We start from the raw sequence: 24,837 nt of genomic DNA on the forward strand, positions 1-24,837 counted from the left end.
GCCCCTTTGGGAGGCTGATAGTTCAGGGAGCGCCAGTTGGGAAAACCAGCACCCCAGGCTGACTGCTCTCACAGCTCCCTCAGCAGGACCAGGCTAGAACCCTAGGGCTCTGTGCCAGGATGGGGAAGGAGTAAATAATGTTTCCGAGGGAGCTCTGAGCGTCCTCTGGGTGCTGGCAGTCTGGCGGGGGTCACGGGAGAAATTGCGGCGATATGTGTCGTAGGAGAGACTGACAGCGGCCTCTGTGGGGTGGGGGTGCGGGGTGAGCCTAATGCACTGGAGAACTGAGCAGGCTGCTACTCCTGGCTGTGGGGGTGGGTGGCAAAAGGATGGACACCAGGGGACTCTGTTGGGAATAAGCTGGCTCACATGACGGGGATCTCGATGTTCTGGGAGGGAAATGAGCCAGGTGGGAAGGGAGTCGTGATGGAGAGTGGTGGAGAGTCCAGAGAGTGGGGGAGGGAGGGATGGAGTCAGCTTTGGGTGATACAAAGAAGACCCCTCAGGACCCCAGATGGGATGGGTGGGGGTGGGATGGGGAAGGAGCCTGGGGAGATGGTGCAGGCAGGAAGGGAGTGGGGGAAAAGACTGAGATGAGAGGTAGGTGTGGTGATTGAGAGGCAGGAACACCTTGGAGCCATCTAGGTGGGACAGTGTTGAGAATTGGGGACCCTGAGTTGGCTCATAGCTGTCAACATGAGGCATCTACCTGCTGGAATGGAGAGGGAGAAGGACAGGAGGCACTCGGCTTCCTATCTTAGGGCCCTGACTGCCATCTCTGCCTGATAGAGCAGCAGTCCTTCACCTGCCCCTTATTAGAAAAAGCAGTGTTAGCCCAGACACAGGCATAGGGAGGATCCCCACCACCACCACGACGCACCGCTGGCTGGGCATGAAGAAGAAACATCAGCAACAGCATAACATTATTCGTGGCTTAAACACTGGGAGGTAGGGGTGGATAACCGAGGCCAGCCCTCCACGAGACAAAAAGATGCAGGGTCACTGCATCTTCAGAGGAAGCCGCGCTGGGGCAGTCAGATTTTGCCCGCGAAAGTCCCGTTCTTGATCTGCTCATTCCAGCTCTCCACCTGGGTAGCAGAAAGGCAGGGAGCGGGACGCCGGCTCAGCCTCAGCCGAGCCCTCCCCACGCCTGGCCCGGCGCCCCCTCTGCCGACTCACCCAGCTGGTGGGGCACAGCGAGTGGTACACGCGGTAATAGTACTCGCAGGGCTGCGTGCTCTTCCCACGGCGGGTCCTGGTCTTGAGGCAGCGGTGGTAGTCTGTGGGGGGCGGGGTCACACGGCAAGCCACGCCCATTCCAGGACAGGTCCCGCCCTTCCACTACTCGGTTCCTCCCAGTTCTTCCCTGCTTCGCCCCGCCTCCCTCTACCCCCGAGGCCTCCGTCCCGCCCCTCCCAGCCAGGCCCCAACCCCTACCTCCCTCACACTGCTCCTCCTAGCCAGATCCTGCCCCTACCTACCTCGCCCCACACCTTCCAAATCAGGCCTTGCGCCTACCAACCTCGCCCCGCCCCGCCCCGCCCCTCCCTGCTCAGCCCCGCCTTTTCTCGGCCCGGCCCCGCCCCTATCAACCTCCCCGCCCCTCCCGGCTCAGCTTCGCCTGTTTTCGGCCCGGCCCCGCCCCTACCAACCTCTCCCCGCCCCTCCCAGCTCAGCCCCGCCGTTTCTCGGCCAGGCCCCGCCTCCACCAACCCAGGCCCGCCCTGCCTCCCACCCTAACGGTCTCCACGGGACTTCGGGTGGGAGTGCCCCTCCCCGCCTTCCCTCCTCACACCCTGCACCCCCCATAACCTGGCTGAGCAGGTCTCACCCAGGAAGTTCTGGTAGCAGTTACGGGTCTGGTTCTGGTTGGGGAAGCGCGGGTCGAAGGGCGGCGTCGACCATTTCCCCTTGTGGGGCTCCTGGGCTTCCACATCCAACATCCTAGGAGGAGGCAACTTCTGCGGGACGGGACGGGGACTCCGTGGGGCCGAGGGGGCGCCCTCGCTCTGACCCGTCCTGCCATCCTGACCCCCGCCCCTCAACCCCACCCGTCGTGCCCTCACCTGCCTGATGTCGGCGACCACTGGATCTTCTGTACGACGGTCCCGGGTGCTGCTGGCTTCTGAGTCCGCGGGGTGCGGTCCCACCCGGCTCAGGAGTAACGCACCCGCGGCCAGATCGGCTTGGACGCCCGAGCCCCAGCCAATGGGAGCAGTCGTGCGCCGCGGGGCTGGTAGTGGCGCCCCCACCCACCCCTCGCTCCCTGACGCCCCCTCGGGGACCCGCGCGCGCACAGGCACTGAGGTGCGACTTGCTGAGTCTCAGACTCAAGCTTTAATCTCTGCGAAGTTGGGCGGCTCCATGGGCTCGCCCCGCCCCCGCCCCCCAATATATAAAGGCATATCGATAGTTCTGGTATCTACCAGACGGGGCGAATCCCCCCAAGCGGCCTTTCAACATTCCGCTTCTTACAGTCGGTGCGCACAGAACCCTGGGGGCCTGTGAAGTTAAGAGGAAAGAGTGGCGGTGGGGTCAGGGCTCCTGAGACCCCCCGCACTCCCCCTTCGTCCTCCCCCTGTTCCTCCCCTCCGCCCTCCCCCTCCTCCTCCTCTGGGTCCCCCCTTACCCCCTACCTCCAGGGTCTTAAAGGGTACCTGGCAGCGCTGGGCTCCTCTGGACAGTTTCTGACTGGGGTTGAGCCCCCCGCATCCGGCTACTCAAAGTGCTGGGAGTGCTGCAGGCTGCCGGGAGAAAGCAACCAGAGAGAACTTTGGGGGACAGGGTAGGGAGAGAGGGGTACCCAGGGCTTTAAGAGCTGCAGATGCCTGGCTTAGGAGAGCGTCCCCCAGGGCGGGTTTTGCTGTGTGTTTGGTTCACTGTTGTATCTGCCTGGGGCAGAGCCTGGCAGTAGTAAATGCACAATAAATCCGAGGTGGAATCAGTGAGTCCTGGCTCTAGGGGCAGGCATGTAACTGGAATCTGGGCAGGTGGTTTCACCTCTAGAACCCTGCTAAGCTTCTCTCCCTCCTGCCTGGTTAATATCAGGCCTGACTCAGGATTGGTCACACTGACAGCCAAATGTACGAATTAAGAATCCCGGCCAGGTGCGGTGGCTCATCCCTGTAATCCTAGCAGTATGTGGGGCGGAGGCGGGAGGATTGCTTGAGCCCAGGAGTTTGAGACTAGCCTGGACAACATGGTGAAACCCTATCTCTACAAAAAATACCAAAGTTAGCCAGGCGTGTTGGCGCGTGCCCGTGGTTCCAGCTACTCAGGAGGCTGAGGCAGGAAAATCACCTGAGCCTGGGTAGGTTGAGGCTGCAGTGAGCTGTGATGGCATCACTGCACTTCAGCCTGGGCAACATGTGAGACCTCGGGTTTGGGTTTTTTTGTTTTTTTTTTTTTTTTTTTGAGACCCAGTCTCACTCTCTCTCCCAGTCTGAAGTGCAGTGGCACCATCTTCGCTCACTGCAAGCTCCGCCTCCAGGGTTCCCGCCATTCTCCTGCCTCAGCCTCCCGAATAGCTGGGACTACAGGCGTCCGCCACCATGCCCGGCTAATATTTTGTATTTTTAGTAGAGACAGGGTTTCACCGTGTTAGCCAGGATGCTCTCAATCTCCTGACCTTGTGATCCGCCCGCCTCAGCCTCCTAAAGTGCTGGGATTACAGGCGTGAGCCGCTGTGCCTGGCCCCAGAGACCTCCTTTCTACAAAAAATCAAAAACTCGGCTGGGCTTTTGGAGGCTGAGGCAGGAGGATCACTTGAGCCCAGGAAGATTGAGGCTGCTATGAGCCATGATCACACCACTGCACTCTAGCCTGGGAGAGAGAGCAAGAGACTGTCTCTAGAGAGACTGACTGCACTCTAGCCTGGCGGTAGAGCTCGCCTCCAACCCATGAGTAGCCACTCCCCTTCCTCCACACCAGGCCCCTGGCCTCCAACCCTTCACTTTCTGTCTCTACGGGTTTGCCTGTTCTGGGCATTTCATGGAAATGCCTTTTGTGGCCTTTTGTGTCTGGCCCCTTTCACTTGGCATGGTGTTTCTGAGGTGTTGCGGCCTAGAGACGCCCCTCTCTCGACACTCTCCTGACTGCTCCCATCAGGACTTCAACCCCAACCCCCACATCACTTCCACACTGGTAAATCCAGAGGTCTGACCCCAGGCCCCGCTTCCTTCACCTCACCACAGTGTTTGACACCGACGTTCCCTCCCCACCTTGTCGCTGTCTCCACACGGTGCTGAGATGCCCCTATCTCTGGCTGCTCTGCTCTCCCTGACTCTGGCTCCTCTTTGCCCAAACACCTCAGACTTTTCTCCATCTCCACTCACTCGGTGGTGAATTGCTCCAATCTCACAGCCTGAGCTAACCTGTCTGTGCACCAGTGACTCCCCAAATTGCTTCCCCTGAGCTCCAGACTCGTGTCCAACTGCTTACCCTGCATCTTCCCTGACACCTCAGAATCAAGGTGTCTGAAAGAGAGGTGTTCCTGAGCGCCTTCCAGAACCTGCTCCCCTGCACTGCCGCCGCCTCCTCCGGGCATCTCGAACCCACATCCTCCCAGCCATCTTCAAGTCAGCCTTTCTCTCACATCACTAACCCCAATCCATGAAGCAATCTATTGTCTCACTCTTCAAAGCATCTCCAGAGTCCCCCGCTTCTCCACACCCCCATCATCTCCCCTCTTATGCAAGCCACCATCATCTCCTACCTGGGTTCCTGCAGCCGCCTCCACCCTGTCCTCCAGGTGCCCACTCTTGCCCCCTCTACATCCTCCACGCCCCAGCCACAGGCAGCCTCTTCACACATAAATCAGTCCCCATTATGCTTCTGCTCCAAACCCTCCAGCTCGCTCAGAGTCAAAGCCAAAGTTCCTAAAATTGTCTGCAAAGTCCTCCACGAGGGGCGTCCCCCCGCCGCACCTCTGACTGAGTTTCCCACCCTGGGATCCCCGTGGTCCAACACATTACAAACACTCCTGCCTCAGGGACTTTGCAGTGGCCGTTCCCTCCGCTGGGATGCTTTCCCTGCAGATGGCCTCCTGGCTTCCTCCGTCCTCTCCTCCAGGTCTTCACACAAACCACTCCAGCTCAATGAGGCCTCCCTAGACCACCTGGGCTGTGGTGGGGGCTGTCCTGTGCACTACAGGATGCTGAGCGGTATCCCTGGTCTCTACCTGCTAGAAGCCAGGAGCACATCCCACCACCACCAGCCCCATGGTCGGACGCTGTATCCCCACTGCCTAGAACAATGCCTGGCACCGAGTCGGCACTCACTATGTATCAGAGTGAAAGGGGGCCGAGCGTGGTGGCTCATGCCTGTAATCCCAGCACTTTGGGAGGCCAAGGCGGGCGGATCACTTGAGGTCAGGAGTTCAAGACGAGCCTGGCCAACATGGTGAAACCCCGTGTCTCTACTAAAAATACAAAAATTAGCCGAGCGTGGTGACACACGCCTGTAATCCCAGCTACGCAGGATGCCAGGAGGCAGAGGTTGCAGTGAGCCAAGATCATACCACTGCACTCCAGCCTGGGTGACAGAGTGAGACCCTGTCAAAAAAAAAAAAAAGTGAAAGGAGGGAGTGATCGTCTCTATCTCATAAATAGCAGAGCTCACAGTAAATGCTAGCTGCTAACCCTCGCTACCTGGGCGGAAGGTTTAAGACACCCGATTCCTCCTGAATTTCCTCTGCCTTGGTGGCCGTGTTCCTCACAGTTTCAAGTTCTAAGAGCATGGGCAAAAGAATTTCTGAAGACGACCCCACAGTGGCCAGGGGGTGCTGGGCTGGCATCTTTACGGGCTCCTGCGACAGTCTCTTGGGCTGCTGGGACGCCTTGGCTGTGGCCTCCGTTTTTGAGATGGGGGTCTCCGAGAGGGGGGATGGCAGTAAGCCCTCCCACCGTGAGGCGGGCAGGGGGATAGGCGGCTGGGAGATTCCTTCCCTCTTCGGACTGGCAGAGGTGGGCTTGGAGCGAAGGGGCACCTTGGGCGGCCCCTCGGGGTCCCAGGGTGACCCTTTACTGTCGCACCATTGCCGCTTGCCCTCCTTCACCCAAGTGTGCGACTTTGGCTGTTCTCTGACCACCACTGGCTTCCCCTCCGGTGAGGACAGCTGGCCTGGGTGGAAGGGCATGGAAGCCATCATTGACGTGGCAGATGCCTGCGAAGTCACCAAGAGCCAGGAGGGAAGTGAGACCAGAGCGGGTTTCACGCGCTGGTCTTTGGAGTTGGCCATGATCGTGAGCTTGGCGGGGGTGAGCGCTTCCACGGAGAAGGGCCTGCTGTGCTCCTGGGAGGGGCCCTCGACGGCCAGCTCCTTTGTCTTGACCCATCTCTTCTGCTGCTCCAACTCCTTGGATCTCACGCCAGGCAGGTCCAGGGACCTTTCTTCAAGCTTCGCCAAGTGGGCCGGGTCCTCCAACTTCCCCTGGCCCCTGAAGGCCTCCAGGGTCACCTCCTGGGTTTTGCTAATCAGGATGTCCTTGGACTCCTTCTTGGTCATGGTGAAGGGCGACTCCAGGGACTTGACCTGAGTCGTCATCTCCACCACGTCTGTCCCCTGGGTGCCTGCCGTCACCACTGGCTCCGGTTTCCCTCCAGACTGGCTTCTTTCCAGCACAGCTCTTGCAGGAATTCCTGTTGGCAATACGCCAAAGTCACCAGGGAGCCTCCCCCATGAGGCAGGCGAGCCCAGTGCCATCTGGTATTGGGGAGGCGAGGTCGGCAGAGCCTTTTGCGATGGGGCAGGGAGAAGCAGAGATTTCCTCTTTGGAGCAGTGGGGGACACAGCCTTCTGGGGAATGGTAGGTACAGATGGGGCCTTCTGAGATGGGGGTGGGGTCTTCTGGGGTGGGGCAGGTACGGCTGAGGCCTTCCAGGGAGGAGCTGATGCAGCTGGGGCCTTCTGGGATGCAGCAGGTACGGCTGGGGCCTTCCAGGGAGGAGCTGATGCAGCTGGGACCTTCTGGGGAGGAGCCAATCCAGGTGGGGGCTTCCACGATGAAGCAGGTGCAGCTGGGAGCTTCTGGGACTGGTCAACGAGGAATGGTGCCTTGCAAGATGTGACAGGGGCAGCTGGGGCCTTCTGGCAGGGTGGTGGCCCCGGCCCCTCGTGGGATCCCATAGGCCTGGCCTTTTCCCTGCCCCTGGGGATGGAAGAGTAGGGTGTGGAGAGGCAGGCAGCCGGGGGATAGGGAGCCAGGCCAGAGGCAGCAGATGACAAAGTGCTGCTCTCAGAATCCATGAGGTCTTCCATGTCCTGATGCCACAGGCACGGGTCCAGGGAGCTGCAGGAGCCCAGAAAGAAGCAATCAGGGCTGTCAGCTGAGACACAGCACGAAGGACTCTCAACCACATGTCCCTGGCCTGTGGCCTCATCAGCTGCAGATGTGCAGGCCTGTAGATGGACAGAGGGGAGAGGATGCATGGTCCGGATGCATGGAGACCCCAGACCCGGGAGGGCAGACCCCTGCTCCCTCCTCCCTCAGACTCAGGAGTCCAGGCCCCCAGCCCCTCCTCCCTCAGCTCTGGGGCCTGGGCCCCGCCCCGGGTATAAGGCTGGCCTTTGGAGACGACTGTGCCTGGTTGGTCGTGCTGGAAATGATGCTGAAGATGGTCCAGATGGTGATGCTGGTGTTCTCTGGATGGGGGAGCAGTCTGAGCCCTTTGGGGCGGGAACCAGAGCCACGCAGTGTGGCAGGGGGTGGGGTCGGTTGATCTTACCAGAAAAGTGGACTTGGGTGTGAGTTCTGTCGGGGCGGGAGTCTGGGTGGGACCTGCAGGAGCAATACCGTGGGACTTTGGTGGCATCTGGGCTGGGGTCTCCCACCTTCTCCCACCCCCTCCACCCACTGGCAACAAGACCCCATGCCCACTTCTTTTCTGCAGGTTTCTTCCTGACGTCGGCATGCTCCAGCTGCGACCAGATGAGGGGCACGGAGTCGCCCACGGCCTGAGACTTGAAACTGCGCTTGAGTGCCTGGCATGGGTGAGGAAGGGACGGTTAGACAGGGGCAGCCCCTAGAGCCTGCACCGCCCCGCCAGCTCACCTTGGCCTTCCTCTGTCTCCGAGTGGCCACCAGAGACTTCTTATAAGGAGAGTTGTGCTCAGCAACCCTGACTGGGAAGAGAGGAAACATCCTGGATCAGGGACCCCAGGGGAGGGGACCAGGACCTACCCTGGGAGCTTGTGGAGGGCCCGACCAAGGGAGGGGGAAGAGCCAAAGGGTGCAGCTTGTCCCTGCCGGGGGAGAACCTGACACCCAGAGGTCCTGAAGAACAGCAGGGCCTGCTCACCTGCATGTCTGCTGACGGGCTGGTCCTGCGGAGACAGAAGGAGGCAGGAGGGGCCTGGGCTTCCACATCTCCATAACATACCCAGCCAGAGGTCTAGGCACCCTCCTGCTCCCAGGACCTGGCGATCCAGCTCCTCCTCCCTTAGACCCAGGAGTCCAGGCCCAGCTCCTCCTCCCTCGGACCCAGGAGTCCAGGGCTCTAGCCCCTCCTCCCTCGACTCAGGGGTCCAGGCCCCAGTCCCTCCTGCCTCAGATCCAGGATTCCAGGACCCCAGCCCCTCCTCCCTCAGACCCAGGGGTCCAGGGTTCCAGCCCCTCCTCCCTTGACTCAGGGGTCCAGGCCTCCAGTCCCTCCTCCCTCAGATCCAGGATTCCAGGACCCCAGCCACTCCTCCCTCAGACCCAGGAGTCCCCCAACCCCTCCTCCCTCAGACCCAGGAGTCCCCCAGCCCCTCTTCCCTCAGATCCAGGAGTCCAGACCCCCAGCCCCTCCTCCCTCGACTCAGGGGTCCAGGACCCCAGCCCCTCCTCCCTCAGGCCCAGGAGTCCCCCAGCCCCTCCTCCCTCAGACCCAGGAGTCCAGACCCCCAGGCCCTCCTCCCTCAGACCCAGGAGTCCCCCAGCCCCTTCTCCCTCAGACCCAGGAGTCCAGACCCCCAGGCCCTCCTCCCTCAGACCCAGGAGTCCAGACCCCCAGGCCCTCCTCCCTCGACTCAGGGGTCCAGACCCAGTCCCTCCTCCCTTGACTCAGGGGTCCAGGCCCCCGACCTAGACTTTGGGCTCTTGGTCCCAGTCCCCTCTGGATCTGGCCGGGGAGTTCCTAGGGCCTGCCACGCCCTGGTCTGTGGAGCTGGGGTCCCACCTGCAGGTGCCAGGTGGAGGCAGGCGCTTTGGCCAGGGGCACATCCAGGGAGGCCGTGCGCATAGTCCTGGGGGCCCAGGTGGGAGGCGGCTCCTGAAGCAGGTTGATGAGGCGGATCCAACAGTGGAACAGGAAGCCCGCCTCGTTGTCGGGGGCGTCCAGGGCCAGGTAGTACTGGCGGCCCGAGACCAGGCGCAGCTTCAGGCGCCAGGCAGAGAGGTCATGGACGCAGAGGTGGACGAGGTCCAGGGGGATCATCCTGGGAGAGGGGAAGGGAGCGTCTAGAGCAGGAGGGGCGGAGGGGGCGGCCAAGGGGTTGGGGGATGCGGCACCTGGTCAGCACGAGGCCTGAGCAGTCCCTGTCCTCGGCAGGCTGGCCGATCAGCAAGATGTCGGGCAACACCAGGCCTGGCAGGGAGGCAGCCACGCCCATGGCCAGCCGGTTGGTTCTGTGATTCACGAACACTGGGCCCCCTTGATGGGTCACCTGGGGCAGTCAGGGAGAGGGGCTGGAACCACTCCTTCCTCCAGCACCCGCGGCCTGAGCCTCCCTCCTGATTGTCCCCTACACAGGGACGGCTAAATCCCATTCCCTCTCAAAATCCCCCTGCCCAGGTGGCCTCGCTTCCCCTCTGCCCCTCTCAGCCCCGGGGCCCTGGGAGCTGGAGACCTGAACAAAGTTACTCTCGAACATGGGCAGTGGACAGAGGGGCAGGTATTCGCCCTTCTGAAGGGTCTTTTGCAGCTCCCCCTGAACAGGGACCCACTTCGGGGTGCCCTGGAGCGGCTCAAGGCGCCTCCTGTTTCGAAGCCAGATCATGGTGGCGGTGGTAGATGGGTACTGGTTTAGGGACCCAGAACCCAGGTGTGCAGGCCTCCCAGCCCCGGCCCACCAGCCTTGGCCCCTGGGGCTTCACGGGTGCCTGGAGCTCAGAGTTACAGAGCGTGGAGATGCCCCAAGCTGGGAGACTCGGGCCTCGGCCATGGCCCTGCCAGGGTGGACAGCAGGGGCCCGGGGGAGGAGCCTCTGGTGGAGGGGCTTTGTGACCTCATCAGACACACAGGGGCCTCTTCCAGGAACTCTCCGGGGACCGTGGGCTCTCTTCTCCTCCAGGGATACAGCCTGGAGTTTTTTTTGTTCGTTTGTTTTGTTTTTTGAGAGGGAGTTTCACTCTTGTTGCCCAGGCTGGAGTGCAATGGCGCGATCTCGGCTCACCGCAGCCCCTGCCTCCTGGGTTCAAGCGATTCTCCTGCCTCAGCCTTCCCAGTGGCTGGATTGTATTTTTAGTAGAGACAGCGTTTCTCCATGTTGGTCAGGCTGGCCTTGAACTCCCGACCTTAAGTGATCCACCCGCCTCAGCCTCCCAAAGTGCTGGGATTACAGGCGTGAGCCACCGCACCTGGCCAGCCTGGAGTCTTGAGGGCTGAGATGGGTGAATCAAAACTCCGGGCCCAGGATGGGCCCCCCCAACCGCAGACTCAAACTAGTGACAACACGGGGCCCCTGGAAGTCTGTCTGGGTTATTGTAAAGGGAAAATTAACTAAAGGGTTTGAATTATCGTCCCTACTCTGCCATTGACCCTTTTCTAGGCCCTGGGTAAGACCCAAATCCCTACTGAACCTGTTTTTCCGTATCTCGTGTGTGTGCCTGTTGCAAGGGTTCCTCAACACCAGGTTGCAAAGAGAGCTTTGGGAAACAGCCAGACGTGGCTCAGAATCCCACTTCCACCTCTCCCTAGCTGTGTGACTGTGCAACAGAGTCCCTACTCCTTGTCTGAGACTCAGTTTCCCTCGCCTGTAAAACAGGGCATATTCAAGGGTCCGGAGATTTGTGTAAGTAAAAAGCCCACACTTAGTGCACAGCCCTGAGACGCCCAATCAGCGGTCAACTTTGTCCCCTCCTGAGGGCTTATTTTTGGAGGGGAGGAGGCTGCTATTCTGTTCTTCTAAAAAGAGCGTTTATTATTTTTAAAATGTGTCATGCAAAATACACAGTCATGGCAGAAATTCTGTAAAATACAGACAATCATAAACATCAAAAGTCACCCACAATCCCACCTCTCTCCTTTGACCTGGAGACAGTCATTGTCAACATTTGCCTTATTTCCCTTTAGGGTTTTTGTTTTTTTTTTTAATCCATATATAGACAGAAAAACACAAAAATTGGGATTGCATCATGCAGTGGTTGTGTAGCTGTTTCATGTCAGGACATCGTTTTTTCTTTTTTGAGACAGGGTTTTGCCATGTCTCCCAGGCTGGTCTCGAACTCTTGGACTTCAGTATTCCACTCACTTCATCCTCCCGGAGTGCTAGGATTACAGGCGTGACCACCATGCCCGGCCAATGTCAGGATATCTTTCGATATCCAAAGCAGGCCTCTCTCCTTAGCCTCCCTGAATGCTAGTACCTGCTCTGGGTGGCCAGGTGGCATTCCATCCACCAGTGCACCATGTTGCTTAACCCGCACCTGTTGGATCTCTGGATTGTTTCCAATGTGCTATGGTACACACAGCCATAATGAACCATCCTGACCTTGCAGCTTTGTCACATACGGGTACTGTTAATCACAGGGTGACTTCTGGAACCTTCCATTAAATATTTATTGAAGACCTATATAGGTCAGGTGTGGTGGCTCACACCTATAATCCCAGCACTTTGGGAAGCCAAGGCAGGAGGATCACCTGAGGTCAGGAGTTCGAAACCAGCCTGGTCAACATGCTGAAACCCTGTCTCTACTAAAAATACAAAAGAAATAAATAATTAGCCGGGCGCAGTGGTGCACGCTTGTGATCCCAGCTAATCGGGAGGCTGAGGCAGGAGAATCGATTAAACCCGGGAGGTGGAGGTTGCAGTGAGCTTAGATTGCGACACTGCACTCCAACCTAGGCAACAGAGAGAGTCTCTATCTCAAAAACAAAGAGCCCTATGCAGTGCGGGGCCCCAGGGGAGGCTCAGACTCTGCCTCCACAGAGCTGTCTGGGTGACTGACCCGTCTCCCAGTCCCTGCCCCGCCCACTCGGGACCTCCACCTGCCCTGCCCCAGTTACTGAGCATCCAGCCCCAGCTCTCAGACAAAGCGCCCTCAAGTGGATATGTATGACACATTTAATTCCTTGTTCTCCGTCTCACAAAGGTTTCTCACATTTTTGTACAAAAACCCTGGCTTCCCTTTCCCCTCCCTCTCCACCCCAACATGAAAAGTAATTGCTTAAATAAATAGTATGTATTCCTGCCCAGGCCTCGAGGGGGAGGAGCCAGGGCAGAAGTCTGTGGACAGACTTCTCGGAGACACAAGAATCTGGGACCCCAGCTCCCTCCTCCTCAGGGACCCAGGAGTCCACCTGCTTCCCAACCCCGCTCCTGAAATAAATAAGTATAAATAAGGCACAGATGCCCCCCAGGCCTCACGGAAGGACTGTCTCTAACTAGGGGGAGATAAAGGCAGGGGATCACCTGGCTGTTTCGCCCCCAGTACCGAAATAAATAAATAAATAAGATGTGGCTTTGGAAGGATGGTGGTGGCTTTGGGCCTCGGGTCACAGCCGAGTCTTCAGCAGCAGTAGCCCCCTCACGGCCCAGTCAAGTGTCAGGTGCAGCCCCCCCAGGATGGCGTGGGCGGCCCTGACGCCCCCCCAGGTTGAGGAGGGGGGCGCCAGCGGGGGCACCGGTGGGTCTGGGGGCAGCTGGGGCAGGGCCAGGCGGGACATCTGTGGGGAGAGGAGAGAAGGTGAGCCACAGGTAGACGGTGCCGCGGGGGTGCAGGGCAGGGGTGATGTGGAGCTGCAGCTAAATCGGGGCTGGGGGACGTCCAGGCTGCATATTCACAGGGGGACTGTGGTGTGTGGGGTGAAGTGTTTAGGCTGGGAGCTCTTCAGGGTGTGGGGTTCAGAAAATTGAGGCTGGGGTCAGGATGGGCTTCCAGAGCTAAGTGTGGGGGCTGGGGGCGAAGTCCGGGGAGTCAGGGCTGGCATCTTAGTTGCAGGTGAGGGGTCAGGCCTGGGGGTTGTGAGGGTTGCCGGGGCTAGAATCTCAGCGCTGGGTTTTTGTTGTTGTTGGTTTTAAAAAAATTAACCCTCACGCCTGTAATCCTAGTACTTTGGGAGGCCGAGGCGGGTGGATTGCCTGAGCTCAGGCAATCCGGTCTCTACTAAAATAGAAAAAAAATTAGCTGGGCATGGCAGCATGGGCCTGTGGTCCCAGCTACTCAGGAGGCTGAGGCAGGAGAATCGCTTGAGCCCGGGAGGCGGAGGTTGCAGTGAGCCGAAATGGTGCCATTGCACTCCAGCCTAAGCAACAGAGCACGAGACTCTGTCTCCCAAAAATAAATAAATAAATAAATAAATAAATAAATAAATAAATAATAATAATAATTAAGAGACAGAGTCTTGCTATGTTGCCCAGGCTGTCTCAAACTCATGGCCTCAAGAGGTCCTTCTGCCTTGGCCTCCCATGCCTTGGGATTACAGGAGTGAGCCACTGCGCCTGGCCAGGGCTGGGGTTTTAGAGGGTGTCTGGGGTCTGCGGGCTCCAGTGTAGAGTCAGGCCCTGGATCTCAGGGCTGAAGTCTTAGAGGTGGGGTCTCTGGGTTCCAGTTCAGGAACTCATGGGTGAGGGCTGGAGTCTCAGAGCTAGAAGTTGGAATTTGAGATCCACGGTCTTTGGAGCTAGGCCCAGGAACCAGGGTTTGAAGGCCTCTGGGTTCAGGGCTTTGGGACTGGCTTTGGAAGTGAGGGTCTTGGGGTTGTACAGGCACAGGCTCAGGATCTGGGGTCTCGGGGTTTTAGATGTTGGGAGTGAGACACAGGGCCCCAGGGCTCAGGGTCTAGGGCCTTGAGGTCTTGGGTTTGTAGAGCCAGGGTCCCAAGGCTGGCTTTGGGTCAGGGTCTTGTATCTTAGGGTCTGGGATCTTTAAGGTGTCAGGATCTCAGGTCCAGGGCCTGGGGTCTCAGGGTCTGGAGGTCCATGGTTTTCTTTTCTTTCTTTCTTTCTCTCTCTCTTTCTTTCTTCTTTTTTTTTCTTTTTTTGAGAGGGGGAGTTTCACTCTTGTTGCCCAGGCTGGAGTGCAATGGCGTGATCTCAGCTCACTGCAACCTCTGCCTCCCAAGTTCAAGCAATTCTCCTGCCTCAGCCTCCCAAGTAGCAGGGACTACAGGCATACATCACCACACCTGGCTAATTTTGTATTTTTAGTAGAGACGGGGTTTCGCCATGTTGGTCTGGCTGGTCTCGAACTCCCAACCTAGGGTGATCCACCCGCCTCGGCCTCCCCCAAAGTGCTGGGATTACAGGCGTGAGCCACCGCGCCTGGCCAGGTCCGTGGTTTTCAACGCCATGGGGCCAGGGTCTCCAAGTCTTGAGTTGAGGATTTGAATTCCCAAGTCTTTGGGCTTCAGGGTGGGGTCTTGGGTCTTAGGGGCTGGGATATGGGGACTTTGAGGTCATGGATGATGGAGTCTCAGGGTCTTGGGGTGAGGATTTGGAGTTGCTGCATGGGATTTGGGGGTCTAGGGCCTCAAGGTCTCAGGGCCACAGGATCTTGGGGCCGGGGTGGGGGTCTGGGGTGTCAGGTCTTGGGAACAGGACATACCAGGAGCTGCAGCCGGCGCAGCAGCCGGTCCAGCCGGGTCTGCAGGGTGCCCAGCTCGGGCTCCAGGGCCTTCAGGGAAGAGCCCATTGCCCGGCGCAGCCACTGCACATGCCGCAGGTAGGACAGTAAGTCTGCTCGCAGCCTTGTCAGCACACTCGGGAGCTGGGGACAGAGCCAGGACATCAGAGAACACCCGGCCAGTGCCCGCTGTGCCCCTCATCCTCCCCACCCCCTTTACTGCCTGCCTCCCGCCTTGTCCCCAGCCCACTCCCCTGCCCTTACCTGTAGAGCTCCCAGTGCCCCCGCACTCATGGCCAGGGTGGGCAGGGAATCCAGGTTGTGGTCCCCGTCAGCTGGGAAATTGTCCTTCTGGTAGGGAAAAAAGGCTGTGAGGGGACCCCTGCCCAGCCTAGGGGCTCCCTCCATCCCCCCCGCCAGGCCCCCAACTCTTCCTCTCCCTCACTCTGCCACCCGAGAGCCCAGAACCCTTCAAGTGGCCTGCCCACAGACACCTCTCCCTTCCTCTCTGCCTCTCCCTCCTGTGCTGGCCCCAGCCCAGTCTCTCCTACCAGCTGTATAGTCAGCTGCCGCGTGTCCTCCAGGAGAGAGCGGGTCAGGAGCACGGTGCTGTCCAGCTCGGCCCGAGGGTCTGGGGAAGCTCGAGGGGAGCCAGGTGGTGGCCCAGGGGCAACAGCTGTATCTGGCCACAGGCTCAGCACGACCAGGACCAGGCGGCAAACACCTGAGGGCAGGATAAGACAGAGAGCTCAGGCTGGACTCCGGGTCTGCGGGAGGAGGGGCTGGGCCTGGACTCTGGGTCTGAGGGAGGAGGAACTGGGGCCTGGACTCCGGGTCTGAGGGAGAAGGGGCTGGGGGCCTGGACTTCTGGGTTTGAAGGAGAAGGGGCTGGGACCTGGACTCCTGGGTCTAAGGGAGCCTCGAGGGGCTGGGGGGTCCTGGACTCCTGGGTCTTAAGGAGGAGGGGCTGGGGACCTGGACTCCTGGGTCTGAGGGAGGAGGGGCTGGGGCCTGGACTCCTGGGACCGAGGGAGGGGGAGGCTGGGGTCTGGACTCCTGGGTCTGAGCGAGGAGAGGCTGGGCCTGGACTCCTGGGTCTGAGGGAGGAGGGGCTGGGGCCTGGACTCCTGGGACTAAGGGAGGAAGAGGCTGGGGCCTGGACTCCCGGCCTTAAGGAGGAGGGAGTTGGAGGTCTTAAGTCCCAGGGTGGAACGCCCGCGGGCAGGTCGCAGGGCCGGGCGGGCTTCCCTCTCCCTCCCTGGCTCTGGCTGCCCCGCCCGTCGGAGCAGACGCGGCCCGGGGCGGGTAGACCGGCCGGGCGTCTCCCATCCGCCCCCGGACGCCGGAATCTGGGCCCCGGGGCGGGGCATGGGGGGGGAGACACAGGCCAGAACCTGCCCCCTCCCCGGGCCGCGGGAGCCCGAGCTGGCTGGGAGCAGGGGAAGGAGCCAGAGGCCAGGACGGAGCCCCGGAGACACGGACCTCTCCCACGGGAGACCCCTTAGACGCCCTCCCAGGAGCCCCGCCGGGTGGGCCGCACGAAGCCGGGCCGCAGCGCACCTGGGCGGAGAGGGGCAGAGCCACGGGCCCAGCTGGGCCGCGGGAGCGGGAGACCCGGCGGCGGGGAGCCCGGGGGTCCGGGACTCGCTCCCCGCAGCCCACCCCGGCCGCCCCGCCCACCCGGCCACTCGCCAGCCAATCAGCGCTCCCGGGCCGCCCGCGCCTCGCACACCCCCTGCCCGCCCCCTGGCCCTGCCAGCCGTCGGTCTGTCGGTGCGTCCGTCGGCCGCATCTGCCCGGCTCTCCTCGCTTTCCGCCCGCGCCCAGCCTCTCTCCTCCCCCTGCCTGGGGTCGCTGCTCCCTGGCTTGCTGTGGTCTCCACGGACCCTGCCTCAGTTTCCCTCCGGAGCCTCTCTGCCGGGATCCCAGGGAGTCTGCGTCTCCCGGTCCCCGCGGGCTCTCTGGGGCCTGGGCCGATGGGGGTCACCTCCCTCCCGGCACCAGTCCCTCCGTCCCTGCCCCTGCTCGGTCTCCGCGTCTCGCTCCCTCTCGGGGCCCTGTCTGGCCCGTCCCTCCCGCGGCGCCTCTGATTGGCTGCCTCCATCCGCGCCTGTCTGTGTCTCTCTCTGCCCATCTCCTCTCGGCCTCCTCCTGTCTCCGAAGCTGCTCTCCTCCCCGTCTCTGACTCCCCGGCTGCCTCTCTCCGGGTCCCTCTCCGTGCGACTCGGCGGGGTCTGCCCCCACCCCCGCCGTGGGTCCCTCTCCTCCCTGCCTCCCTGTCCCCTCCACCCACCCCATGAACCAACTTACAGTTCATGTCCCCGCAGGGCCAAGGGTTCCCCAGGGCAGGGGGCAGGGAGCCGGGGGTCCTTTAACCCTTCCCTGTCCGCTGCCGGGGGAGCCCTGGGGGTCAGCTGGGCCGCGGCCTGGGGAGGGGAGGCATGTGCCCGTCAGCAGCAGGGCCGAGGCAGTGAGGGAGTGTGGACGCCTGGGGGGTTATATAGGGGGCTGGGGCGGGCGGGCGGGGGGCAGGCGGCAGGGGAGGGCGGCCTGACACATCCTGACTCACCCTCCCTGCCTGCCTTTTCCATTCAGACGGAGCGGCTGCCTTGCAGGGCTCACGCCGCCGCGCTCGGAGGAGGGCACGGAAGGAAAAGTTGGAAAAGTTGAAAAGGGAAAGGGGGGGGTGGTCGGAGAGGGGCTGGTGAGGTCATTGGCGTCCCCTCCCTCCACCTCCATGGGCCAGAGCAGACACTCAGGCTCAAGCGCTGGGGCCCGACTGTGGGTGGGGGTCCGGCTGGACCAGGACTGGCAGAGAGAGATGGGGAGGCAGGAGGACGGAAAGGCAGAGAGAGGCTGGACGGAGGGACAGGACAGGGGCCTGGAGAGGTGGAGGCAGGAGGAAGAGGGAGTCGAAGGGACGGAGAGACAGAGACACACACACAGAGTGAAGGAGAGACTGAGACAGAGACGGGGAGACCCAGATCCACAGAGATGGAGGCAGCCAGAGAGACACACCAGAGAAGCAGAGAGGATCAGAGGGCCAGTCCTAGAGACAAAGGGAGAGGTTCTGGGAGTCCGAGATCAGACAGCGGGAGGAAGACAGCAGGAGGGACTTGGGGAGACCGGGGAAACCCTGAGGGAAAAGGAACAGAGACACCAAGACTCTGAGAGAGAGGACGCAGCAGCTGAAGGCACCAGGCAAAGAGATATGGGGCAGAGTAACAGGGACGGAGAGGCCCCATTCACAGAGATGGGGAGACAGATATTAGAAAGACAGAGACGCTGAGATGTTGGGGACTCAGCAATGGGGGCAGAGAGTAAAAGCCTTTCTCATTTTTTTGTTTGTTGTTTGGGACTGAATCTTGCTCTGTCGCCCAGGCTGGAGTGCAATGGTGTGATCAATGGCGCAATCTCAGCTCATTGCAACCTCCGCTTCCCGGGTTCAAGTGATTCTCCTGCCTCAGCCTCCCGAGTAGCTGGGATTACAGGTGTGCGCCACCACACCCGGCTAATTTTGTATTTTTAGTAGAGATGGGGTTTCACCATGTTGGCCAGGCTGGTCTCGATCTCCTGACCTCATGATCCACCTGCCTCGGCCTCCCAAAGTGCTGGGATTACAGGTGTGAGCCACAGTGCCCGGCCTCGTTTTTGTTTTTTTTGAGACAGAGTCTCGCTCTGTTGCCCAGGCTGGGGTGCAATGGTGTGATCTCAGCTCACTGTAACCTCTGCCTCCCAGGTTCAAGTGACTCTCATGCCTCAGCCGCCTGAGTAGCTGGGATTACAGGCACCCGCCACCACTCCTGGCTAATTTTTGTATTTTTAATAGAGATAGGGTTTTGCCATGTTGCCCAGGCTGATCTCAAACTCCTGAGCTCAGGTCATCCGCCCGCCTCAGCCTCCCAAAGTGCTGGGATTACGGGTGTGAACCACCACGACTGGCCAGAAAAGCCTTTCTCGAAGAGGCAGGTGGAGACAGGAAGGAGGAAGAGAGATGGAGACGGAGGACCAGGAGAAAGAGGCGCTGAGACACTCCGTAGAGGCGAGACCTCCATGTGCGACTCTCCCCCTCTGTGCCTTAGTTTCCTCATCTGTGAAGAGGGGGTTAATGAGCACCCCCAGCCCTCTAAACGCCACGATGAGGATAAAGTGAGCTCATTCACGTGAAGCACAAAGTCAGTGCTAACCATCCTTATTCCCCTCGTTAGTTTTTATGAACACATCAGGGACACAGAGAAAAAGATGTTGCCTTCGAGAGAGACGGGGAGGATGAGGGAGAGGCAGGAGCAAGGTGGGGTGAAGACGGGACAGTGGGGACACTGAGACAGTGGCCAGAACTGGGGCCAGGGGCCAGAGCCCTGGACGTCGCTGCACAGAGGTGGAGGCGGGAGAGGTGTGCAGGGGGGAGGGGACCCGCAGGCCAGGGTGGAGGCAGCAATGCCACCACGGTGGAGGCATGACCTCATCGCCTCAGGTAAGAGCTCTCTTTCCCTCTCTCTGGCCTGTCACAGCCACCCCTTCCAGGGCCCCCCAGGGGCCCTCCCCAGCACCGGCTCCTGCTGGGACCCAGGCCTCTGACCACTGGGTCTCCGCCCCTCAGGGGGCCTGCTTCCGGCTGAGTCAGTGTGGGGGGCCCAAGTCTGCGTCAGTGAGGGGAGAGCTGACGTAGACCCCCCCTCAGACCGGCGGGGCCAGCCAAGGTGACTCAGGCCACCAGCTTGGGGGATGGACTAGCCTGAGGGGATAGGGGACTGGCTTGGGGCCAGCTGGGGAGCAAGAACAGGGCTCTGGTAATGCCAGCCCCGTCCCCCTACAGGGACCAGAGCCCAATCCCCTGCCCCTCGTCCCTCAGACCCCAGAGTCCAGGCCCCCAGGCCCTCCTCCCTCAGACCCCAGAGTCCAGGCCCCCAGGCCCTCCTCCCTCAGACCCAGGAGTCCAGGTCCCCAAACCCTCCTCCCTCAGACCCAGGAGTCCAGGCCCCAGCCCCTCCTCCCTCAGACCCAGGAGTCCAGGCCCCAGCCCCTCCTCCCTCAGACCCAGGAGTCCAGGCCCCAGCCCCTCCTCCCTCAGACCCAGGAGTCCAGGCCCCAGCCCCTCCTCCCTCAGACCCAGGAGTCCAGGTCCCCAAACCTTCCTCCTTCAGACCCAGGAGTCCAGGCCCCAGCCCCTCCTCCCTCAGACCCAGGAGTCCAGGTCCCCAAACCTTCCTCCTTCAGACCCAGGAGTCCAGGCCTCAGCCCCTCCTCCCTCAGACCCAGGAGTCCAGGCCCCAGTCCCTCCTCCCTCAGACCCAGGAGTCCAGGCCCCAGGCCCTCCTCCCTCAGACCCAGGAGTCTGGGCCCTAAATTCTAGTTCCAGAAAGGTAGAGGAGAATCTTGTGGCCCTTCTCCACTTTGGGGAGCATGTATGGGGAAGGTCATGGGTCTGGGACAAATCCGGGGTCCCAGCTGCTGCCAGTTTCCTGTCTCGTCTGGGTCCCCAGCCCCGGGTTGTGGGCTCAGACTCCATCCCCACAGTGTGGCTGCAGGAGGTACAGGTAGACGGGGCGGGTGCAGAGTGGCGGGGCTGGGAGTTATTGGCACCTCCTGGGTCTGCCCAGATCAGGGTGGGACACATTGGGCTACTTCTGTGAAAACAAGAGAAAGAGGAGAGAGAAAGAGATGAAGATCGGAAAAGAGATCCAGAGGCAGGACTAGGGAATCCCAAGAAAGTGACAGATGACAGAGACAAACAGAGCTGAAGAGACGGGGCAACAAAGGCCCCGGGAAGCAGCCAGGGCTGTGGAACCCAGGGGAAGCTAGAGACCAGCTTGGAGGCTCGGAAACAGACTGGGCAGCCAGGGCACAAACCCTGGGGTGGTCAGAGCCACTGGGGAGAAGCCACGGGGACTTGGGGGATGACCAGGGAGTCCTGGCTCCCGCGCGGCCCTGGGGGGAAGCTGAGCCGGCAGGGTGTGAGGTCAGCAGGTCCCAGGCTGTGTGTGTGTCCGTCTGTCAGTCCCTGGGGGGTCCTGTCTGGCCTCTGGGGGGTGACGGGGCAGGCCGGCCACAGAGGCAGCCCAAACCTGTCATTAGCGGTGAGGGCCGTGACGGCGGGGGCCCCCCCAGTCCCAAGCCGCGGTCCAAGGCCAGGCGGCCCCACCCCCCACCCCCTCCTTGATCCCTGAGGAATCCCGGGAATTGGGAAGTGGGTCCAGATGATGTTGACACAGGAAACGGTCAGCAGCTGCCGGGCCTCAGCCCCACAACCCCTCTGACCCCCACCCCTGGCCCCCTGCAGAGACCCCTCTAACCTGTGTCATCTCTGACGAAGGCAGCCCGGGCCTACTCAGTACCCACCAGGATGTTTACAGGAGAGATGGGTAACACAGGGAGTCATCCCACGGGGCTTCCTGAGAAATGGGTCTGGCTCCTGGACCATCCGCACAGACCCACAAGTTCAGGCCCCCAGCCCCTCCTCCCTCAGACCCAGGAGTCCAGGTCCCCAGGCCTTCCCCCCTCAGACCCAATTCTGGCTCCCAGCCCCATCCTTCAGACCTGGGAGTCCAGCACTCAGCCCCTCCTACTTCAGACTCAGAAGTCTGGGACCCCCAACCCCTCCTCCCTCAGACCCAGAAGTCTGGGACCCCCAGCCCCTCCTCCCTCAGACCCAGGAGTCCAGACCCCCAGCCCTTCCTCCCTCAGACCCAGGAGTCCAGACCCTCAGCCCCTCCTCCTTAAGACCCAGGAGTCTGGGACCTGCCAGTCCCTCGAGGCTCCCTCAGACCCAGGAGTCCCGGCCCCCAGCCCCACTTCCCTCAGACCCAGGAGTCCAGGCCCCAGCCCCTTCTCCCTTTAATGCAGGTGTCTGAGTTTCCAACCCCCTTTTCCCTCAGATGCAGGAGTTCTAGCCCAGAGACTGTCCCAGGGAAGCTGAGACTCCCTCCTCACTGTGCTGCAAAGCTGACTGGACGATTTGGGGTGCACTAGGGATTATGGTCCCAACCCAGTCCCTCAGTCTGGCTTCCTCCTCTTGGAAGCCAAGTTTCCTCCCAGTCACTGGGGAGCGGAGGGTGGGAATCAATGTGGAAGCTTCAGGATCTCCATTTGGCTGACTCCCTCTCTCCACTCTCTAACCTCTGTCCACAGATGGGGAAACAGATCTAGGAGGGACATGGAGGCTCCCTGCCTAGGAGCCACCATCACGGTCTCCGAGCAGCTCCCGCCCACCAGGCCCTCAAATCTCAGCAGGGGCCACATGGCCTGTCCCCTTCCCTGTTTTTGTTTGTGTGTGTGTGTGTGTGTGTGTGTGTGTATGTATGTGTGTTTTGGTTTTTTTGGATACAGAGTCTCACTCCTTCGCTGCAACCTCCACCTCCTGGGTTCAAGCAATTCTCCTGCCTCAGTCACCCAAGCAGCTGGGATTATAGGCAAGTAACCACCACGCCCAGCTAATTTTTGTATTTTTAGTAGGGACAGGGTTTCCCCATGTTGGCCAGGCTGGTCTCGAACTCCTGACCTCAGGTGATCCGCCTGCCTCGGCCTCCCAAAATGCTGGGGTTATAGGCATGAGCCACCGCGCCCAGCCCTATCACCTTTCCTGCTAAACATTCCCTAGACAGCAGGCCTGGAGTGCCTGAGACAAAAAGCCTCTTGGGGTCCCCTGGACTTAGGCTCCGACCCCCATTGTCTCATCCCCTTCCAGGGTCTCCTTGTTGCCGGGGTGGGGGGGACCTTCCCCAACAATGGGGCTCAGTGAGGCCTCTGTGTCTCCCAGCCCCCCTTCCCCTGGTTGCTAAGGCGAAAGACTCCCTAGCAACGGGGTTTCCTGAGCCTTTGGGCCACCGAATCCACCTTCTCAGGTATCACTTTCCTAAGGAAAGGAATTCCCTAGCAAGACCTCCCAGTTCCCCACCCCTCAGGGCACCCTGGGTGATATGGAGACACACCCCAGACCCCCACGCCCTCCCAGACTTCTCTTTCCCGCCATAAGTTGCCAAGGAGGCTCTTCTAAACCTGAGATGCCCCCCCCTCCCACCAGGTACCTAAAGAATCAACACCCTAGACCAGGCATGGCCAGGCTGGTATGAAGCCCCCCACCCCGCTTCATTCCCATTGCTGCGGGGACTCCCTAGCAACAGAACTCGGAATCCTGGGGCCTGGCGGGCAGGCGGGCGGGGCCGGTTGCTGGGGTGATGTCCTGTAAGGCCTCTTCCCACAGCGGCCCCAGGGGTCTGGGGAGGCGACATGTTGAGCTCTGGGATCCCAGCGCTGGGCCTGCTTCTGCTCCTGCAAGGCTCGGCAGGTGAGGGGCTGGTGAGGCGGGGAGCTGGGGGGGGCGCCCGGCCCTACACAGCCCTAACACTGCCCTTCCTCTCGCAGACGGAAATGGACTCCAGGGATTCTTCTATCCATGGAGTGAGCAGCGGCTGAAATACGGGGTCACCCAGGGAGAGGAGCCCAGATCAGATCCCTGGATCTGAGGGAGGAGGGGCTGGGCCTGGACTCTGAGGCCTGGACCCACTCCACTGAGGGAGTGGGTCTGGACTCCTAGGTCTAAGGGAGCCTCGAGGGGCTGGGGGGTCCCGGACTTCTGGGTCTGAGGGAGGAGGGGCTGGGGTCCTGGACCCCTGGGTCTGAGGGATTCCTGGGTCTGAGGGAGGAGGGGCTGGGGTCCCGGACTTCTGGGTCTGAGGGAGGAGGGGCTGGGGTCCTGGACTCCTGGGTCTGAGGGAGGAGGGGCTGGGCCTGGACCCCTGGGGTCCTGCACAGAGTAAGCACCAGGAAGGCGCCCAGGAGCATGGGCATCCCGTGTGTGAGGGCTTCGGAGCGGAGCACGGTGATGAAGCCACTGGCGGTTGGTCTCCAGGCTGTGAGGGTGACATATGGGACCGGGAGAGCTGTGGGGGCCAGGCAGCCATCGAGAGCCCCAACCTCTGCCTGCGCCTCCGGTGCTGCTACCGTGATGGGGTCTGCTACCACCAGCGTCCAGATGGTGAGGGCTCCTGGTCCCAGGTCCTTGGGGCATGGGTGTGGTGGCCGGGAGCCCCAGGTCTTAACCCTGCCTCCCTTGTCCAGAAAACATGCGGAGGAAGCACATGTGGGCGCTGGGCTGGGCCTGTGGCGGTCTCCTCCTCCTGAGCTGCAGCATCTGCTTGTTCTGGCGAGTGGGCCTGGGATGGGGCGGGCGCCTGCACCCCCAAGGGGAGGGTCCGGCCGCCGGCAGGGGCTGAGCCGTCTGCTCCCTGCAGGTGGGCCAAGCGCCGGGACGTGCTGCATATGCCTGGCTTCCTGGCGGGTCAGTGCGACCTGTCCAAGTCAGTCTCGCTGCTCTCCAAGCACCGAGGGACCAAGAAGACGCCGTCCGTGGGCAGCGCGCCGGTCGCCCTGTCCAAAGAGTCCAAGGATGCGGAGGGGGCCACCGAGGGGGAAGGGACAGAAGAGGGTGAGGAGACGGAGGGCGAGGAAGACGAGGATTAGGGGCGTCCCCGGGGGACTGCTCAATACAGATATGGTGGACGGATGCGTGTTCTCTTCTCTGAGAGCTGTGGGGAGCAGGGGGCATGGTGCACACAGAGGCGAGGGTAACAGGTGGGGGCTGGAGGGGGTTTGGGGATGGAAGCTCAGGGGGCCCCAGGCTGTGGCCATGGGGGTGTGAGCTGAGGGGGACCCTGGAATGAGAGAGATCTGGGAGGTAAGTGGGGAGGATCTGAGCTGAGGGGGATCTGCGCTCATGGGGGTGTCCTGGGCTGTGATCATGGGAGCCCTGGACTGAGGGGATAGAGGTGTACGAGTGCTGAAGTGCGGGTCTGAAATGAGGGAGTTGGGGATATGTGGGGGTGGTGGGGTCTGAGGGGTGCTTGGACTGGGCGGGGGCAGGAGCATGCCACAGCCATGGAAACATGCCCCTCAGTCTCCTCCATGGAGTGCCAGTGACCGACAGTACCCCCCGGCCACCACCCCAGATGCACCTAGATTACCATGGGCTGCTCTCCACCAGTAACAGCATGGCGAGGCAAGGGGTGGGGGGTCCGGGCACAGGCGCCTTCTCAAAGGGCAAAGGCCTCCCTCATGGACGATGACTTCAGCTCCC

The 24,837-nt window shown here is 61.1% G+C and overlaps 4 protein-coding genes across 6 annotated transcripts; 1 reads left to right on the forward strand and 3 right to left on the reverse strand.

The window, feature by feature from the left end:
• Window positions 1-911: 911 nt before the first annotated feature.
• Window positions 912-2,204, reverse strand: LOC104682113 (cytochrome c oxidase subunit 6B2). The gene is made up of 4 exons (XM_030913427.1): window positions 2,067-2,204; window positions 1,832-1,944; window positions 1,180-1,280; window positions 912-1,088 (listed from the first exon to the last, which is right to left on the reverse strand). The coding sequence occupies exons 2-4, from the start codon at window positions 1,941-1,943 to the stop codon at window positions 1,035-1,037; spliced, it is 267 nt and encodes an 88-aa protein (XP_030769287.1). The 5' UTR covers window position 1,944; window positions 2,067-2,204; the 3' UTR covers window positions 912-1,034.
• A 105-nt stretch (window positions 2,205-2,309) lies between these two features.
• Window positions 2,310-10,170, reverse strand: FAM71E2 (family with sequence similarity 71 member E2). Its single transcript, XM_010379189.2, has 11 exons — window positions 9,830-10,170; window positions 9,492-9,646; window positions 9,160-9,418; window positions 8,299-8,323; window positions 8,052-8,122; window positions 7,878-7,981; window positions 7,726-7,778; window positions 7,566-7,642; window positions 5,649-7,399; window positions 2,658-2,744; window positions 2,310-2,502 (listed from the first exon to the last, which is right to left on the reverse strand). Exons 1-10 carry the CDS (start codon window positions 9,977-9,979, stop codon window positions 2,717-2,719), a joined length of 2,673 nt encoding a protein of 890 aa, XP_010377491.1. The 5' UTR covers window positions 9,980-10,170; the 3' UTR covers window positions 2,310-2,502; window positions 2,658-2,716.
• Window positions 10,171-11,096: 926 nt separating this feature from the next.
• IL11 (interleukin 11) lies at window positions 11,097-17,336 on the reverse strand. Of its 3 annotated transcripts, none has more exons than XM_030942202.1 (5): window positions 17,076-17,336; window positions 15,317-15,489; window positions 15,030-15,116; window positions 14,748-14,909; window positions 11,097-12,867 (listed from the first exon to the last, which is right to left on the reverse strand). In XM_030942202.1, exons 1-5 carry the CDS (start codon window positions 17,080-17,082, stop codon window positions 12,697-12,699), a joined length of 600 nt encoding a protein of 199 aa, XP_030798062.1. In that variant the 5' UTR covers window positions 17,083-17,336; the 3' UTR covers window positions 11,097-12,696. The 3 variants fall into 3 exon arrangements, with proteins under 3 accessions (XP_030798062.1, XP_030798063.1, XP_030798064.1); XM_030942203.1 differs by lacking the exon at window positions 17,076-17,336 and adding an exon at window positions 16,248-16,788; XM_030942204.1 differs by lacking the exon at window positions 17,076-17,336 and adding an exon at window positions 16,652-16,738.
• Window positions 17,337-22,991: 5,655 nt separating this feature from the next.
• TMEM190 (transmembrane protein 190) lies at window positions 22,992-24,224 on the forward strand. Its single transcript, XM_010379190.2, has 5 exons — window positions 22,992-23,049; window positions 23,127-23,162; window positions 23,614-23,739; window positions 23,823-23,907; window positions 23,996-24,224. Exons 1-5 carry the CDS (start codon window positions 22,992-22,994, stop codon window positions 24,222-24,224), a joined length of 534 nt encoding a protein of 177 aa, XP_010377492.1.
• The last annotated feature ends 613 nt before the right edge of the window (window positions 24,225-24,837 follow it).

The sequence above is a fragment of the Rhinopithecus roxellana genome, chromosome 12 (genome assembly GCF_007565055.1).
Source record: "Rhinopithecus roxellana isolate Shanxi Qingling chromosome 12, ASM756505v1, whole genome shotgun sequence".
In the NCBI taxonomy this organism is placed as follows: Eukaryota; Metazoa; Chordata; class Mammalia; order Primates; family Cercopithecidae; genus Rhinopithecus; species Rhinopithecus roxellana.